The following is a 19688-nucleotide window of genomic DNA, read 5'->3' on the forward strand; positions in this document are numbered from 1 at the left end:
TCCGTGCTTATAACTCCAAATTTGCTCGGCAGTGTTCTGTCTCAACTTCCTGCTTATGTAACATCCCCTGGTTTTTTTAATTGCTTTATCCCTCGCTACGATAAAACACTCAACTTTGATTAAACAGCGTTGTTTTTCACTGTGAGTCACAGAACATCATATTTAAACAGTACACTGGATGTATGTTTACTGGTGGCACAGTTTCCCAGCTTAACATGTACCCAAAGTCCAAAGAGTGCAGCTGGTCTTGGGTGTCTTCGGATAACTTGGTTACCACGGTAACCCCAGTCCTCTGAGAACAGAAAAAAAATGTTTTTCCCATTTACATGACTCAAATTTAGAGCACTTCTACATCGTGGATGGGCATGAAACTCTTCCAGTAAATACAAAATGTTTTCTTTTGAAGATAATTTCAATGAGTCCAATGGCAGAGCATTTCATCAGGAAACATCCAATCAAAATCCCAAAAAGTTAAAGATTGTGATTGTGTACAATCTGTGGCTTATACAATTTCACTTTTTATTTCTGGGTCATTGTCTCCACCAGGAGAATCACGCGATTACTCGTGTGTGTCCGTCTGTGAGTGAGTGTTTACCTTGTTGTCTGTCCACGACTAACATCAAACAAACACAGGACTTACAACCAGCAGGCCGGTGTGTGAGACAGGTGTTCGAGTCCTAAAGTATCATTACGTTATTTTGAAGTTGCATTTTTTTCTGAACCTATGTTACGTTGTTTACCATTTTGCTTAGTTTACGTACTTATTTAAAGCCCAACCAATGTTTTTCCTAAACCAACTAAGTGTTTTTAGTTTGAATTCACAACGTTAACCACGTGTTCATTGCCACTGTAGTGGAGCGCCAGAGTTTGACTCTCTGGACTACCCAGTGCGCTAGAATGACGCCATGAAAACGAGTTGGCCATTGACTGCCAGATGAACTCTCACACCCAACTCTTAACTGAACCATGGCTTCTTTTTGCAAAACTGCAACGATGAAGCGTATTAACTTACGAACAATAACTTGCGCAGAACTAATAGCTTGACCTGAGAGAGTCACATCCGCTATACTTGAGTATTGACTCTGCATTGATGGCTAACAAAGTTTACACTTTGTAACAGCAGACTTCAAAAACTTTCTTTACTGAAGGAGCCACGACAGTGTCACAACATTAATGTACTTAAATAGATTAAAAACTCAACAATTTTTAAGGTTGTACCAACATGTCAAGGTTCTGTTAATTCATTAAGTAAGCATGGAAATGACTCATGCTGATACCACTCACTAAATTTAAGCTCTGAATATTGAAGCTTGCCAAAAACAGAATCAGCAGATGAATTACTGAAAAATGAACTTGCACATTGAAATGACTACTGCAAGTGTTGTTTTCTTTCTATGTGAAGCACTTTAGGCTACATTTTTGTGTGAAAGGTGCCATATAGGTAAGGTAAGTTGAGTTTAAAGGTACCGACATTTGTTTGCCAAAGTGATTGGTTCATCTCAAATTCCACACATGAAATAAACAAACATACTATCAAAAAGACATTTACGTTAAAAAATGTCTCCAGAACTTTCAAGGAAGAGGTGCTTCCTTGTATTTGTCTGTCTTGGAGGGTCTCTGGTGAGGACAGTGAGGAGCCCCTCCACACCTCAGGATGTGCAGCTTGGCCATGATGTTCCTGAAGCAGTGGTTTAACATGCTTCTGACGGCCGCCGAGGAGAAGTAGAAGATGATTGGATCCAGGCAGGCGTTGAAGGTGCAGGAGAGCAAAGCCATGTTCCTCCACTGCTCACTCTCCTGGCGAACGAACCCCACCACGTGGGAGGCGTTGTAAGGCCCAAAGCAGAAGGCGAATACTACCAGCGTGCCGAGCGCCAGACCAATGGCACGCAGCCTCCGGCGCCTGCCGATGTTTGGAAGACGCAACAGGATGAGGATGAAGTTGGCGTAGCAGAAGCAGCAGATGAAGAAGGGGACGCAGAAAAGAACTAAGAAGAGCTCCAGGCGGAACGGCAGCACGATGGCGAGCTCGTCCTGGGTGAAATTCAGGTAGCATGTGGGTGGAGGCAGGGCGGACTTGCTGCCGTTGCTGCTGCCACTGTCTGCTCCTTTGCTCCACTGGGCGTAGGGCATGATGTAGACGATGCTGAGGTTCAGAAAGGTCACCACCCAGAACAGGACGCAGGCCACCACAGCGTAGCGAGGTCTGCGACACAGGGAATACCTGAGGGGGAAGGTGACCCCCAGGTAGCGCTCCACACTCACAGCCGTGAGGAGCAGGGTGCTGTTGTAGATGGTGACATAGAACAGGAAACCAGTTAAGGGGCACAGGGCGTAGGGAAGCAACCAGACCATGCCGTCGGAGGCCTCCTTCATTTTAAACGGCAGGAAGGCCAGGAAGATGAGGTCGGAGATGGTGAGGTTGAGGAGGAGGATGTCTATTGGGGCGGCCCGGCGACGCACCTTGCGGCAGAAGGTGCAGAATGCCAGGATGTTAGCAGGGACCCCCATCAGGAAGGTGACTATGTAGACGGCAAGCAACAGGTGATGACTGAACAACATGGCAGCTGCTCACACCAAGGACGGACTCTCTCAGACACTGGACGCAAGAAAACAAAAATCATATAAGCAAAGAACTCAAGGCGGATAGCAATGTCGGTCGACCCACCACTTTGGTAAAAACTGAAATATTCAATATCTACTGAATGGATTACCATGGTATTTTGTCAGACATTCATGGTCCCAAAAGGACGAATCCTACTGACTTTGCGCATCTGAGGACTTTCCCTGTGGCGCCACCATGAGGTTGACATTTGTGATTTTGAGTGTGATACCTCAACTACTAACATATGGATTGCCATGCAATATTGACATTCATGGTCCTCAGAGGATGAGTTGTAATCAGGTCGTATTTGTCCAATACTTTGGGTTTTGATCATAAACCTCCTAAACTATTGACATTCCTCTCAGAGTCAGCTGTACTTTGTGGTCACTGAATGTACCTTTGTTTTTGTTCAAATAGTTTTTCGATAGAGCACCTGCCCACAAAAATGACTGTGCTATTAACCAATTCTTAGCATGCTAAGAAGCTAAATTAAAAAGTTGAATAAGGCAAACATTAAAGAGTGCTGCAGGAATGAGTCCTAAAACCTGGACATGTGTAGCCTTTTTGCACTTCTGGTTCCCTTGTCATTGTTTTTTTAAATTGGGTTTTGGTTAGATGACTGTAACAAGGTATGTGGTTAACCCAAGCCTAAGATATATTACAATTTTAGTTCTACATTATAAAATACATCAGTAAATATCCCTCCTGTGAATTGTGAAGCTTTTACATGTCCTAAAAAAGTCGGATGCTAACAAGTGAGACTACAAAACGTCATCACGCCGTCTAGTACGCCTTAACAGTATCGTTACTTGCACTCATGCAACCGGGTTGTAGTCATTTTCTAGCCTTACCTTTTAGTATCGGAGATTGCATTTACGTAAAAAAGAAATCATAAAAGAGTTGTTAATTTATGAAGATTAATGTTGACATAGCCATTGTAAACATGTGAGCATGCATACAACAAAGAAAATCCTTAAACTACTTACCAAAGGAAACCCTGCATGTACACGATCAAGCCATACAATTACATTTATCTGAATAGATTTATTTTTTTTGGAGGTTATTCATGTTCTAAGGAAAACTACATCAGATCAGATTGAGATCATCTGTAAAGGCAATAAGTCCTATATTCTTCTGTTTTCCCTAAAATTTAAATTGTAAAAGTTAATTCTTAAATACCTCAACAAGTTAGGGGCAATGATTAATCATTTACTCGAATAAACTCTTCTCATTCATTGAAACTTTTTCAAGTAAAGAGGTAGAAATAATTATTCAAATATCTCACAAACTGTCTGTGTTTGGAATAGTCAACTTTAGAACTTCATATACTCTTTCAATTGAAATCAGGGATTAAAGTTGATGTATGCAACTTGAGAAAGGTGAGAAAACAGAAATCATCATGAAAAACTATATGATTGTGGGGTTTGAGGATACGTTACTCTATACATCCTTTTTTATATTTCTTATTCTCAACAAATCCCATGAAAATATCAAACCAGCAATGTTAGCCTCTCTCTAAATACTTCCCACATCTCTAACCCATCTATTGCACTCATCCTCGAGCCATCTGGTTCATACTGAAAAATGTATATGATTTTTTTTTTCAAGTCACAAATATTATAAAAACATTTATCTTAAAAGGCTAGATAACTACCTAAACCAGCTGGGCACTGTGGGGTTTTTTGTGCATTTGTTAGTAAAATTGGTGCAAATTGTTAATTTCTTAATGTTGGTGACCGTTTTCAGACGATGTAGTGAGTATTAGGACAGTGTTTGTGGGATTGACAAATAATAAACTACAGCGCCCACAATTAAAGATCATGTCAATCTATAAGTTGTAACAGCAACATTGGAAGTCTTTGAAACAGAGTAAGAAGTTGTACGAGGCTGCGTATACATAGACAATCCTTAAAGTTACACCAATGAACTGTATTTAAAATCAAAGCTTTGAATTCCAGGATTTACCTCCCGCAGTTTTACCTGACACTTTTCTATAAAACAAGACCCACATTGGTTTAAAATGTTATACAAAATATAAATATACACTATTGATAAGTTACTGATTAGAAGTGTGACTAACTCACCTCTTTAAAGCTTGAATAACCAGCCTCTCCATCACCAGCTGTCCTGTCTGATGCTGCAGCTCTCTGGCTGCATGCTTCTCCTCCTGGAAGCAGAGTGTTTGATCAGCTCAAAAGGCTGCTCTTAATATGAACGTCCTTCTGACGGGGGGATTTAATAAGCTCCTGGACCCAATCTTTGTTCTCCTCTCTGTCCAAACAACGTCTCTCAGCAACCACTCAAAAGCTCAACCTGATGCAGGTTAAATTGTGTCGTTATAACTTTCTTCATGTGAAAGGCTTTGACGGTGACAAAGAGGAGAGCAGATGGTGATTCTAGGTATATCTCTGTAGAGCCCACCAGAGGGCAGAGAACTCAGAACCACATGTGGATGCTACAGGTTCCCATGAAAATTGCAATTATTATTTTGTATTCACAGCCACGCTTAAGCAAATATGCAGTGGCTTCAAAGTTACACCCTCCGTTGTTACTTTTATTTAGGGATGAGTTTGCAATCAGGACACTTCATCTCTTATGAGTGTTAGAAACCCAACATAATCAGATTAAGTAGCAAAAATTGTGTATTTCAATTCAAAGGGTTCGGCGTTGACAGTGAAATAAATCAAATAAAAAGATATTATACAAATGATCCAGGGCGCTGTAAGGACAGATTTACAAACCTACAAATAAACTATGCTTAAATTAAATTAAACGCACCTTGTGTGTTGGCAAATGATCCAAACATGAAAAAAAATGTTTGATTTGTTTTCTTACTATTGGTTATTGGCAGTTTTTTTATTTGTATTTATTTGATTGTTTACATGTCCTTGTGTGTCCATGTCCATGTCCTAATGGCCTCATGCGTGTGTGTGTGTGTGTGTGTGTGTGTGTGTGTGTGTGTGTGTGTGTGTGTGTGTGTGTGTGTGTGTGTGTGTGTGTGTGTGCTGCAAGTCAGTCTTTGTTATTGACAACATTGTATGAAGTGTCTTATAGATTTCTTCACGCCTCCTCATGCCCTTTTTCATGCCATTAAGTTCCTGTAATTGTGCACAAATTTAGCATTATAAATTATCTCACTTTGCATTCTACAGTATTATTTTATCTATGTAACATGATAGTCATGGTCTCTAACTGATTTTTTTATTTTGTATGAAATTGTAGGTTTCCCTGTGATTACTTATTGGGCCCACTCTGGTAACTAATCATTCATCAAGTGAACGAGATGTTTAAAAGCTTACAAGTATTTTGGGCAAAACCTTTTTAAATGTATATTCATTTGAAAAAAGCCTTTAATACTTGATTTATAGCATATATTTAGATAATATAAAATGCCCATTCCTTGATAACACATAACATATTTTTTTAGAAAAGATGATGTTTGATGATAAGTTATTTTTTCAATAATCATAACATTTATCTTGTCACTTAATCAAATATCTGTTTTTTATTTCATGAACTTCATTGACTACAGCCTCCAGTTGAGAGTGTGTAGAGGCAGAAATAGTGTAGAGGCAGAAATATTCATAAAAAAATAAAAAAATCTACTGTATTTTCTTTAAAGACAACAGACAACCAACAAAATGCATTTGTAAACAGTATATTTTATTTTGAAGGACATTTTGAACATTCTTCAAGTAAACAGACTTAGAAAGCTAGTTAAAATGTACATAAACAAAGCAGTATATGCACCAACAGATATTCATTCAACTATATAACTAATTTCAGACATCAAATTGTTGATAAAATGCCTCAGTAGACATGTTTGACTTATCACAGCAGGAAAAGCACATTGATATATAACCTTTACATAAGAGAACATGACGTAGTTTGTAGTTTTTCCAGTTACAGCTTGGAGCAGTGAGTGACGGACACCAGATGGAGCCATTTGACATCTTCATCTGGGGTGAGATTCAGCAGTGTTCGACAATGACTGGTTTAAAACCAAGACTGAAATCATGGAGTTTCTAAAAGAACAATTGTTACATTTCAAAAATGAGTAGGGTTTAAGTGTGCTAATAGTTGCTTTTTACAGACAACACCTTCGGCCAGTCCCAGTTTGTGAAACACTCACAGGAAAAACACAGCATAATGAGTCACCTCGTATCAACAGTGATTGTACTGACATGACATGGGATTTATCAACCCTCCACATTAATGGTCATATTTTGTCATCATATTTTTAATCTAAAGTACAAAGGATATTTGCTAGAGGAGGTGCACTGGATCTGATCCATCAGTGGTTATACTAGATTTTCTGGAGGAAGATCAGCTTCTATCAGACTGTCCATGAATGTTTTCAGCCGGTTTCTCCTTTTGGATTTTTCACTATTTGTTTCCCCCGAATCCCTGAAGTCTCCGCCCACTGTGACCTCACTCCTGACTTTCTTTCGTCACCTCGGCCCCCACCTGGCTCCTCTCAGATAGTGTGTGTGGTGCCCTGACATTGGCAGCCCCGTTGGTGCTGTTACATCGATGCTTAAACCCCTCAATCCGGCTCAGTTGGCTTTGACGTCCACAGATTCTCCCCATGGTCCCCCTCGACACCGCTGGCGACAGCATCAGCATGACCACGGGCTCCAGGAAAACATTAAAGGAGCTCGTCAGCAAGGCGTAGGTCCTCCACTCGACGTTTGTGTTCAACGCGAAACCCACAATGTGTGATGCGTTGTAGGGCGCATAGCACACCACAAACACGGCCAGTGTGGAGAGAGCAACAGTCAGGACTCTCCTCTTCCCCATAGGGCGCAAGTTTGAGCGCCACACCAGCGTGACGCAGCGCAGCGTGCAAAAGGACGTCACAATGAGAGGCAAAAGAAAGAAGACGATAGCCATCTCCAGGCGAAGGGGCAGCAGGACAGCCAGCTGGGAGGCGTTGAAGTGGTCGTAGCAGGCCGAGGCGTCGTCCTTAATGGAAACAAAGTTACCCCCTCCTTCGGCCACCAGGGCGAAACTGAGGTGGAGGAGCACCACGAACCACAAGGCAGCGCTGATGAAGCAAGAGATCCGAGCGCGGCGGTACCTCTTGTAGATGATCGGGAACGCGATGCTGAGGTAGCGCCCCACCGTCACGACGGTGATGAACAGGCAGCTGCCGTACAGCGAGGAGAAGAGGAAGAAGCTGTAGACGGGGCAGATGGGCGCTGGCAGCCTCCAGTCCTGAAGCACAGTCTCCAGAGCCTTGACGGGCAGCCAGGCCACCAGCACCAGGTTGGCCAGGCACAGGTTGAGGGCATAGACAACGTTGGGTGTGGCGCCGCGCTTGCGAGCCTTGCGCGCATACACGAGCAGGACCAGCACGTTGGCGGGGAGGCCCAGCAGGAAGGTGAAGGTGTAGACGAAGACGGCAGCGCAATCCTTGGAAGCCAACTGCATGTTTTCATTGCTGCCGAGAGACACGGAAGGTCCGGCAAAAGGGAATCGCTGGCTCCAATTTACCATGACAGGGATGAATCTAGAAGTTTTGAATACCACGAGAAAACAATCTAATTATTTGACGAGTAGTTAAGTGGCGGTTGTCCTTGTGTCCTCTCCATTTATTAACCACGTATTCCAAAAGACAGATTCTCCATTTGTGGCAGCAATGTCCGTTTCCAAGCTGGTAAGAGAAGCTGCTGTAGTTCCAGGTTTGTCAAACTAAGCTCTGAGACGAAAGCAACCACTTTAGAACTGGTGACTGCAAAACATGAAAAAAAAAGGAGGCGTTGGCCACAAGGTGGGCAGGAAGGGGGCGAGGTGCACACGACATCGTTGCAGTGATGCAGATAAGGAGATGCATCCAGTCATGCGGAAGTAGGAGGGCATTTAGCAGGCACCAGGCTGCCTTAATTGCCCTCAGTGAAGGGCAACAGACAGGTAGCATCTGGGCCCTTAAGTGCAATGATTCAGAATAATTCAGCGTGTCAGGAAGCACATGGCCATCCCCTTAGAGCCCAGGCTGTCTAAATGAACTGGAGGGCCGAGGCAGTAAAGTCATAAATGTGCTGAAGTTGATGGTCGATGCGAGGACAGAATGGGTTGGGCTTTGGGAAACGTTGACTTGTTTGTGGCGCGTTGGACGCTTTTCACAGTTTTATGGCAGAGAATGAGTTCTTGACTGAGTATGTGTGAAAGCTGGGTGTGCCATGCAAAAGGGCTTTTTGGTGTAGAAAATGGAGCAGAAAATCACCGTGGCTTGTTGCAGGAGCATTTTATTAGGAGCAGGATGACGGATACCAAGAAGTGTTTTTTCCAAGAAAAGACCTGCAGCAGTTCAAAACATGCTGGCTGTTTGATTAGTCGATTGATCCACTGCTCAAAACAAATGTGTGTGTAGTTACTCTTCTGATAGCTGGTGAGGTATTTACAACATATTTACCTAGTTTATTAGCAGAAGTGAAAGAGGCATTAGCACACATTCACCTCTCATATTTATTCTCAGGTTGTTTTTTCGGGAGGCGTCAGCAGTTTACAGTGGGTATTTCCATCACGAGGGCCATTTATTTGTTAAGTTGCCAATCACAGAAGCCAGAGCTTTGAAGGAAATACGTATGGCTGACTCAATAAATCATTTAGCTCATATTGCAAAAAAAGGGGGAATCCCAAAATGTCCTCTAATGTTTCAGTCAAGCCTAATTACAAATATTTGCCAAAATAGTAAGCAAGAACCAAAAACTGTAAGGAACAGTGTTTATGATTTAGGGGAATCAATTAGCAGAAATGGAACATAATATTAAATGTGAATCACCTGAAACTAAAGTCGTTTTTTTGTCGGCTTAGAATGAGCCATTCATATCTACATAGGGAGCGGGTCCTCTTTACAGAGTTCACCTTGTTGACATGTTTCTACAGTAGCCCAGAACGGACAAACCAAACACCGTGCAGCTAGAACCTTTCCCATTTTACGTTACCTGAAGGCCACCATAGTTCTCTAACACACTTGGAAAGGAAGTGTTGAGCGGAGGGGTATTCAGTTGGATGCAATCTACAAACCCACCACTAGATGCCACTAAATCCCACACACTGCTCCTTTAAAGGACATCTATTCCCTTTTACAAAATTCCTACCGGCTGTTTCTATGGTCTAAGACAGTCAAAAACTATTAGTAAACATTAACAACTCTCTCCCAAATCCCAGAAACAAGAGTGCTGCCTCAGACTGATGTTGATCCATTAGTGTTTTTGTTGTTGAAAACAGCTGCATGCTGCAGCTTAAAACTACGCCATGAGACCAATGAGAGGGAACCAACACAAAGTTGCAGCTGCACAGCAAAGCAATGAACTGAAACTGAAAGTCACTATAAAACCAAAGGAAGCTGCACATTTATATGATTATACTTTAAAGGTTCTTCACTACGACCGAGGCCTTTTTCATTGTCACATTGTAATTTGACTGATTGTTATTTAAAAAATATTGATTACAGCTGAGTTAATGTATCAACTAGTAAAAACGACAAGACTTGAGAGACTTTTCACTGTTCTTTCGAATCATTTTTATTATATACTATACTATGACTTTTTGGACATATTATACTATGATTTTTTTAGAACTTTGTTGGACATACTATACTATGACTTTTTAATGACCTTTTTTTTTATAAAAATGAATCAACAAAGTATGGTAGACTCTGACATATTAAATTCATCCTTTTTTCAATATACTGTACTATGACTTTTTATGAAGTACTATACATGACTTTTTTTAATATACTATACCATGACTTTTTATGACTTTTTAAATTGAATTTTTTGAAAACACTATACTATGCACTGTACGGTATTTTTCTGTCATAATACATTATTGCCTTTTTTTGTCTTTTTACATAATTTACCATGACTTTTATTTGACATACTATACAATAACTTTAAGTATATTACTATACTATATTATGAAAATATTATGGCATACTACATAGTATCAAGACAATAGTTTGCTAAACTGGTGTTTCTTTACTGATTTTGTCCAGTATCTCGGAGGAGGCTGAGCTGTTTCTGTTGAGGCCCCTCTTCCTCCCCCTACTCTTTTCTGGTGGGCGGGGACAAAAAAATACATTACAGACACACAATTATTCAAATATAAATAAACAATTTATGTCACTTGTGTCATGAGACCGTTGCAGTGTCCTGCTGTGTACAGACTTTAATGTTTTTCAGGTCCACCTCTCCTCCCCTTGATGTCCCCCTCTCCATCCAGTCAGCTGCTCCTCCGACTACACCTTGTGTCTTATCTATGTGAACCAACAAAGAAGACAAATTAGTTCCTTAAACGGGCTGTATATCAGTTTCAGGTTTCCTGAAGTTCTGGACGTCAGAGATAACCGCTGCAGTGCCCGTTGAAAACATGTTTGTTCAGAACGGGGAGAATGCTTGGCCTGTGGTTTTGCTGCTTGCAGCTTTCTCCATAAATGCTCATACAAACAACTTGACACTCCACACTGCACTTTCTTGAGTCATCAGCAATACACCTGTCAGTCAGAACCACCAGTGAATAAGGCCTACAGTCTGGTTCACGGGAAAAAAAACAATGGCTGACTTCACCGTTAGATAGGCAACTATTAGGTATAGATTAATTATGCTTATATGAAAAATATTGAATTAGGTTAATATTCTGACTCATTCTACCCTAAAATGATTTACATTATCAACACTCATATTATTACTATTTTACCTGAAAGTGGAATGTTACTGGTTATATTGCAGATTCAGATTTTGATCACTAAATTTAATTAAATTCAAATATGATACATTATTATTCATTAAACCATTCGGCATCATAATAGAATTAAAAGCTCCCACTTGAACAGACATTAAGTAAATGTAAGTACATTGTGCTGTTAATGCCTCTCTATGACTCTGCACTTGACATAAAAAATTGTGTGCAGGACTTTTACTGTGCAGGACTTATAGTTTTATTATTAAAAGTTGATGGCAAGTGTTGGTACTGTTAATAAAAGCTGTAAATATCTGACGAAGTGTATGAAGTTCCATGTCTACTACAGATCATATCCTAAAATGTCATGAATTTTAAAGATATACATAACAAAGCTTTAAAGGCTACTGACTTTAAAATATTTTGCATGCTTTCAATATTCAACAGCTGGTAGTTACAAAAGATATTCTACCTCAGAGATTCAGCACAAAGAAGATTTTCTCTCGGTTGGTTTGTTTAATGTTTATATCTTCCCAAGATGTTATCCATTTAGGCTGTATACTTAAAAGTGTGTTGCAAACACCTTGCTTAAAGTGGAACACTCTCACATAAAATGTATATTTATGGAGTTAGCAATGACACTGGTAAGAGGATAATCGATAATGCTCATGAATAAAATGACAAAAATGGGAAGGATTTAGACAAAACTCAAGACTCTTCCATAGCTCCTGCAGACGGTGTAAAACTTTGACAAGTGCCAGCAGGGAAATGCCCCTGAATACAGCCTAAAATGCTGGATCAGGTATGGCGAATACGCGTCAATACACCGATCTGATACCATGGTAAATCATATTATGTATCAGCTAATTTACGTTACACCGGTACAACAACAACAACAACAACAACAACAACAACGGCAACACGTGTCAGTTGCTCTCCGATCCATACATCCTGCGCTTTTGGTCCTGCGCATGTGCAACTGTCAACTCGTTAGCTACTTTAATCATCAGCTCAGGTAAAAAAACAACAATAAATCTACATCTGAAATTGATGATGAAAGTTGCTGAGGAACGAGCCAGCTCGATTGATTTTCAGTAGAGACTGACAGTTTCAGGTTTATGTAGTCATATGAGTCTCAACTACATAGTTGCAGTAGAGGTCAGATGTCTGCCAGGTGTGTTTGTTATTGTTGTGATTGTGTGAACACATCCCCCCACCCTCATCTAGAAAATCTAATTCAGAAACAGGCGCCAATGTATGCAGTCGATCGACATGAAGTCATCCTACAAGACATCTCATACAATCCTGCAAAATACAAAATTAAACTAATCAAGCTGTCTGCATGCCCGTGTTGTGGAGTGGTACAGCAGTGTGTGTAGTTCTCTTAGCTGTTAGCTGTCACCGCAGCCACGAGAGGTCCTTGGTCATACTGCGATACGTGGCACCAAAAATAAAAATAAAATAAAACGGCACCAAAAAATAATTTTTCAATTCACACAAAAACAGTTATTATTGTATATAAATGTAAAAAATAATCCAGGTATAAAAAAACCCAAACATGGTACCCATTTATTACTGATGCACACACATCATTTTTGTTTGAGATAAATGTAACAGAAGTCCACATATATATATATATCTTTTCTTTTTGGCCATTTCAAAAACATATTTAGGTTTTTCATTAATATACAAACTGTTGAACCTGCACTTACAAACAGCTTGTCATGTGTGAACTTCACTACATTTGTCTATGGGTTTTTTTTAAGACTCCCATGACATGCTGGATTTGAAAATCCATTTTTTTCAACAGGGAATTATCTGTAGCCTATCAAATGTCTCATTTCTTTAAGCCAGTTTCTTCAATGTCTAAAAAGTGGGGATCTATGAGCAGAAATGGAATGCAATATTCAGAACTATGTTTCCATTGGTGCATAATCCTCTGAACCTAGAATAATACAAATAAGAGATAATTTTAAAGAAATTGAATTGATATGCTGACAATAGTCGAGCCTGTGAACTGCCTCAAGAAGAAATTAACTTGAAACACTGTTAGATACAGTTGTGGAACAATTCAATAAATCAGCCATTCATCTATAAATCATCAGTCACAATGTTGTCCCTTGAGTTTTAAAGATCTTATTGGAGAGGAGTAAATGCAACTTTGTTCCAATAGTTTTTTGTCTCTTTTTTAGTCTTTGGCATTGGAACACACTCAGACCTCGACAGTCTAATTCCCAAATGTAAATAAAGGCAGAGAAGCTGGAATGGTGTTTGTATCCTATTCAATGCATGCTTTTAGTGCATGTTCATGAAAAGTCTTAAAAAGTAGATTTTTGCATACGTTGTTACATATTAACATGAAAAAGAAGCATTTTACTACTGACTTAACACAATTTGCTTTACTCCACTACCTTTAGTTTTTTGTACAAAGTTTCTTATTCAGTGTGATGGCCTGAGCTGTGCCATCATACCATCATATATAAGGTGTATGTGTGAAATTTCCGGCTTTGAAAACTTTGTATTTAAGCCACTAGGCTACAGTTTTTCAATAAATCCACATTTTGATTTTACAACAACATCTCTAGAGGTGGATTGTTCTGAACTATGGGGTAGGTCAATATATTCTTCACTTTTTGCAGATTTTAAAACTTCATCATCATCAACATTATGCAAAAAACATTTATGTGAACATACATTCAGATGCAAGAAATATCTTCAAGACCAAATGTTTTATTAAGACTGGAGGAGACAAGCATATAATCCACATTATAGTTATTTTGTGGAATTTAAATTGACACAGATTAGGTACATAATTGATCATTAAAACAACAAAACACAAAGCAAATTGACCAAACAAAGGTCTACACAGGTCAAGAGAATACTTCTTGTTTGAAATAAATAGATCAAATTTAGTTTTGTCCTCCAGCAGTAATGGGGATGATAAATAAATTTAAGACTTTATGAGATTTGAATCTCAAGTGTGGACAAAAAAACATGATGTCAATGCTCAAATAAACAAATCACCCTAATGTACGTGTTAGATTATGCCTCTTTCCTTTCACAAACTGGATACCATCTCATCTTACTGAGCCAGCAGCTGCAGGTTGCTCCTGCCGCTGGAGTTTGTGAGTGGAACCAGCAGCACCGGGGTTTTCTCGGTGCAGGAGGTTGGTGTGAGGCGGGAGCGGGTGTTCATGCTTCGTTGTTCCAGAGAAAGGGCTTCCTGTTTTCTGGAGAGATCCTGCAACATGCGGGAATGATGGAGCTTCATCTTCTGCAATGAGTGCCTGAGCGAGCATGGGGCGAGAGAAACAAGCATGGGTGAAAGATTGAGAGTGATTTCTTTCCTTTTTGGCAATCAAAACACTCCAACTGTTATTTGCCACTTTTAATCCGTAGGTAGAATTTTGTATTATTTCTGATATTTACTTCTGTGGCTTCTTATCAGTTTAATTTGCTGGGTCTCAAACAGCACCGTGTACAGAACATGCTATAGAGTCATCTCTCAGAATGACTGAATGTTATCTTTATCATTTTGTGTTGTTAAATGTCATGTTTGACCTCCCTGTATGTGCAACCTTTTTTTTCTGATGAAACTGTAAACAAAAATGGGTATAATGAATGAGATCCACTTGGTGATCAGACTCTGACTTACTGAGCTTCAGACAGCTTCTGTTTCAGAACCATGATTGTGGCCTCCAGCTGATGGACTTCATTAACGAGGCCGTGCTGCACCTACAAACAAACAGGAAGAAAACGATTAGAGTCACATTAACGGCAATGACCTAACCTGACCTAATCATGACTGTTACTTCCGCTGCTAATGCTAACATTCTATATTTTAATTACTACAACACATATTTCATTCAAACCTCGTCTCTGCACAGGTCCATGCCAGGTCTGTTGGTCCTGTTCTCCAGTCGGGTGTGAGCCAGTTTTAGGGAGGCCATCTTTGCCTGCAGATCTGCATCCAGCCCGTAGATGTCTCTCTCCATTTCTGCCATTTCATCTTCAGTCTACAGGCAGGCAGAGACGCTTAAACTTAAACAGTAATCTCTCACCTACTAGGAACATGGCTGGATTAAAACAGCTGCACCTTTAATCTGAAATCCACAGTCGACAAACAATAAAAACCTGCAATTATAAACTATTAGATAACTCGCATTTCTTATTTGCCACTCCAGCTCATCGCGGGCCTGCTCTTCATGGTGATTGCGCTTACGGAGAGCAAACTCTGTGGCACGGCGCTGTGTGTCCAACTCATTCTGCAACTAAGAAATACAGGATCGAGAACGTATGAATTCCAAATATGCGACATTTGACACAAAAGAAGAACTGAAAACAGTAATGGCACACAATTACATTATACACACCTGGGCTCTGGTGAGACTCATGTCCTCCCTCATTTGCTGGGACACCTGCATGGCCTCCTGGGCCCGGGCCACATTATACTGGCTGAACTGGACCCACTCCTGGGGGGTGGAGGAACTACAACAATGATATTTTCATCATTTTAAACTAATGAGGCTTGTGTTAACCAGGAAAGTTGAAAAAGAAGACATTACTTCATCATTTACACCCCCATCCCAAGCTTACGCCGACGGTATGCGAGTTGGGTTGGTCTTCAGGGAGATCTGAGGTGACTTGATAGTAAGCGTCAGGCACGACAGTTCAATGTCCAGGGCGTCCATCTTGTTCTGGAGGTCAGCGGTCAGCTGGTGCCGAGCCTCCTGCAAAACACTAGGAAGAAGAACAAGGAAATAGGGTCAGAGCAAAATCTAAATAAACAGAAAAAGCCTTTGCAATGTTTGGATCAAACCGTAGCTTCCCTTACCACAGCTGCTCGAAGGCCTTGTCAATGTGCTGCTGCAGAACTTGCTGCATTCTCTCGATCAGCTCCACTTCTTTTTTCAGCTGTTCGTCCACGGGGTCGGTGGCAAGCTCGTACCCTCGCCGTCCGTCCCTCAGCGTCAAGCACTCACCTCCGACCTCCAGGGGAACGACAGTCGCAGCCAGGGCCTGCTCGGTTTGCTCTTTGGACTGTCCCAACACACATCGAGGCTGAGGTCATTACACCGTCAGTTCAGTCAGACTCAAACAACATTTATGCTCACAAATTTGACTGTTAATTATTGAAGGGGCAGCCACTTTGGCTTTGAATTTTAATATCGAATGCTTCCAAGAGTACTGATACTTACTCTTAGGGAAACACACAAATACATATGGGCCACACACTAAAAAAAGGCGGACATCCTTTTACTATTCTGAACATGGAATGAGACAAACTTAGTTGTTTAAATTTTTGGGGGATAAATCACCAGGGTCAGAGCCTCCATCTCTTCGTCCACTTTCTGTGCATAGGTTTCTAACTCCTCTTTCCGCCGGGCAACATCCCATGCCCGGTCCCTCAGCCTGCGACAGGTATCACTTTCATCCCAGGTTGTCTACGGAGAATAGAAAACAACTGGTTGGTAACATGTGGACATGTAAAGGAATGTGTGGACAATGCATGGTGTTATGCACTATTCTTCATCTGGTCGAGACACTGGCTGGCTGTTTAGCTTTCTGGCAGGCCTCCTACCAACATGAACCCACCTTACAGTTGGTCTCGTTGCGTAGTGACCTCCCATCCTGCCGGATCACATTGGAAACAAACCGCTCATGTTGTGCCGTGGCAGACAGTTGGTGGTTGTTGCTGTTCCACTCTGACACACTGTGGCGCAGGCCAGGCTTTGCAGGAAGTGCTGACATCCTACTGCTGCAGCGACATGCAAACACACAAATCACTGTATTTCTTGAGCACAGTTAAATGTGCAGAGTTATATTGGGTATAGCATATTGAGACCCTTGAGTTTAAAAGTAAGCAAAGACAGACAAACAGAGCTACTTTAGCATGCGGCACAAAGAGACAGAAAGAGATGATTCAGCAGATTTGCATAAGTAGTCAATATGCAACATTTAAGTTTGCAAAAGAATAATGTTACTTTCAAAGATAAGTCTGGTCACATCGTCACATCCTCTGCACAACGTGAATAACCCAGAAAACAACATAAATTGATTCATGAGGATGATGTGTGGGAAAATGGTGTTTCCCTCAAATCTTTTGATACTACACTTTTAATTGCATTTTTCCATTTTGAGAGACTTTATAATTGTGTTTTCCTAAAGTTTCATGTGATGCACTATTCTCATAATGAACTAAAAAAGTGCATGTATTGCAACAGGCCTAGTTTAAACTACCTAGACCTTCAGTTCCACTTATACAAATATATATATATATACAGCGGGTAAAATAAGTATTGAACACGTCACCATTTTTCTCAGTAAATATATTTCTAAAGGTGCTATTGGCATGAAATGTTCACCAGATGTCAGTAACAACCCAAGTAATCCATACATACAAAAAGAACCAAACAAATAAGTTCAGAAATTAAGTTATGTGTAATAAAATGGAATGACACAGGGAAAAAGTATTGAACACGCTTACTGAAATTTATTTAATACTTCGTACAAAAGCCTTTGTTGGTAATGTCAGCTTCAAGACGCCTCCTGTATGGAGAAACTAGTCGCATGCATTGCTCAGGTGTGATTTTTGGCCCATTCTTCAAATATTGAAGGTTCCGTGGGCCTCTTCTATGAACTCTGATCTTTAGTTCTTTCCATAGATTTTCTTTTGGATTCAAGTCAGGTGATTGGCTGGGCCATTCTAGCAGCTCTATTTTCTTTCTCTGAAACCAATTGAGAGTTTCCTTGGCTGTGTGTTTGGGATCATTGTCTTGCTGAAATGTCCACCCTCGTTTCATCTTCATCATCCTGGTAGATGGCAGCAGATATTTATCAAGAATGTCTCTGTACATTTTTCCATTCATCCTTCCTTCAATTATATTAAGTTTGCCAGTGCCGTATGCTGGTGATGTGCAGTGCCATTTGACCTCCAAACATGGTGTGTATTATGGCATCCAAAGAGTTCAATTTTTGTCTCATCTGACCAGACTATATTCTCCCAGTATTTCACAGGCTTGTCTAAATGTTGTGCAGCAAACTTTAAACGAGCTTCAACATGCTTTTTCTTCAGCAATTTTCTGTCCTCTGTCAGAAATCTTGGTCGTGGCCGGTTTATGGTGAAATTATGTTCTTTCCACTTCTGGATTATGGCCCCAACAGTGCTCACTGGAACATTCAGAAGTTTAGAAATCCTTCTGTAAGCAATGCCATCAGTATGTTTTGCAACAATAAGGTTGCGAAGGTCTTGAGAGAGCCCTTTGCTTTTACCCATCATGAGATGTTTCTTGTGTGACACCTTGGTAATGAGACACCTTTTTATAGGCCATCAGTTGGGACTGAACCAGCTGATATTAATTTGCACTGACAAGGGGCAAGATTGCTTTCTAATTACTGATAGATTTCAGCTGGTGTCTTGGCTTTCCATGCCTTTTTGCACCTCCCTTCCTTCATGTGTTCAATACTTTTTCCCTGTGTCATTCCATTTTATTACACACAACTTAATTTCTGAATTTATTTGTTTGGTTTTCTTTGTATGTATGGATTACTTGGGTTGTTACCGACATCAGGTGAAAATGTCATGTCAATGGCACCTTACCTTTACTGAGAAAAATGGTGACGTGTTCAATACTTATTTTACCCTCTGTATATATACACACACACACAATACAGCTTTAAATGTAGTAAGACAATACAATTTTTAAGTGCCTCAGAGGTTAATGTTGTGTTACGATACCATACATGTGACTCTACATATTTTACTGTTAGTTTGATTGCAGCATTTTAACTAAATGGGCTGTTAGAAATTCACTGTTAAGAACTTATAATTAATAACAGGTGTATGGGAATGACAGGTTAGCATTGTTCCTATAAAACGGCTCATTGGAGCTCTGAGGACTCTTCACCTTGCCGAGGTGAAAGGCCATAAAGAGTACGCTAACTGCCGACACATGAAACCGCTAGTTTATGAATCCTATTCTCAAAACACCGGTTCGTTAAAAATGAGCATTTCAAAGTTCCTTACTGAATTCTACTCACCGGAATTCTAGAACGTTCAGATATTCGTCGCGAGCCGGTTCTTCTGGACCAGGTTTCCTATAGCAACAAGTGCTCGAGCAGTCTCCAGGCAACGTGCCCACACAACGTTCAACTGAAATTCTTTAATAATTAAAATACCGTGGCAACGTTCATGACGTCCCTCTGTGTGACACCATCGAGGACAAGGAACGTAACGAAGGAAAAACAATCACGTTTTGTTCCAGCTCGAGGGTCACGCGGTTACTTTACTATGCAACATTTAAAAAAAAAAAAAACTAATTCTGGGACCTCATTTTAAATTTTGGCTATATTGACACTGCATACGTTTTTTAATCACACTTTCTCACATAGCCTACTG

The 19688-nt window shown here is 40.5% G+C and overlaps 3 protein-coding genes across 3 annotated transcripts; all 3 read right to left on the bottom strand.

Moving 5' to 3' along the window:
• Positions 1 to 1572: 1572 nt before the first annotated feature.
• LOC129097614 (free fatty acid receptor 3-like) lies at positions 1573 to 2562 on the bottom strand. Its single transcript, XM_054606515.1, has one exon. The coding sequence runs from the start codon at positions 2560 to 2562 to the stop codon at positions 1573 to 1575; it is 990 nt and encodes a 329-aa protein (XP_054462490.1).
• A 4474-nt stretch (positions 2563 to 7036) lies between these two features.
• Positions 7037 to 8104, bottom strand: si:dkey-211g8.9 (free fatty acid receptor 3). Its single transcript, XM_054605393.1, has one exon. It carries the CDS (start codon positions 8102 to 8104, stop codon positions 7037 to 7039), a length of 1068 nt encoding a protein of 355 aa, XP_054461368.1.
• Positions 8105 to 14016: 5912 nt separating this feature from the next.
• On the bottom strand, positions 14017 to 19502 carry tekt2 (tektin 2 (testicular)). The gene is made up of 10 exons (XM_054606449.1): positions 19331 to 19502; positions 16886 to 17048; positions 16609 to 16734; positions 16125 to 16330; positions 15887 to 16030; positions 15664 to 15778; positions 15454 to 15561; positions 15163 to 15306; positions 14946 to 15025; positions 14017 to 14577 (listed from the first exon to the last, which is right to left on the bottom strand). Exons 2-10 carry the CDS (start codon positions 17039 to 17041, stop codon positions 14373 to 14375), a joined length of 1284 nt encoding a protein of 427 aa, XP_054462424.1. The 5' UTR covers positions 17042 to 17048; positions 19331 to 19502; the 3' UTR covers positions 14017 to 14372.
• Positions 19503 to 19688: the final 186 nt, after the last annotated feature.

The sequence above is a fragment of the Anoplopoma fimbria genome, chromosome 10, assembly GCF_027596085.1.
Source record: "Anoplopoma fimbria isolate UVic2021 breed Golden Eagle Sablefish chromosome 10, Afim_UVic_2022, whole genome shotgun sequence".
In the NCBI taxonomy this organism is placed as follows: Eukaryota; Metazoa; Chordata; class Actinopteri; order Perciformes; family Anoplopomatidae; genus Anoplopoma; species Anoplopoma fimbria.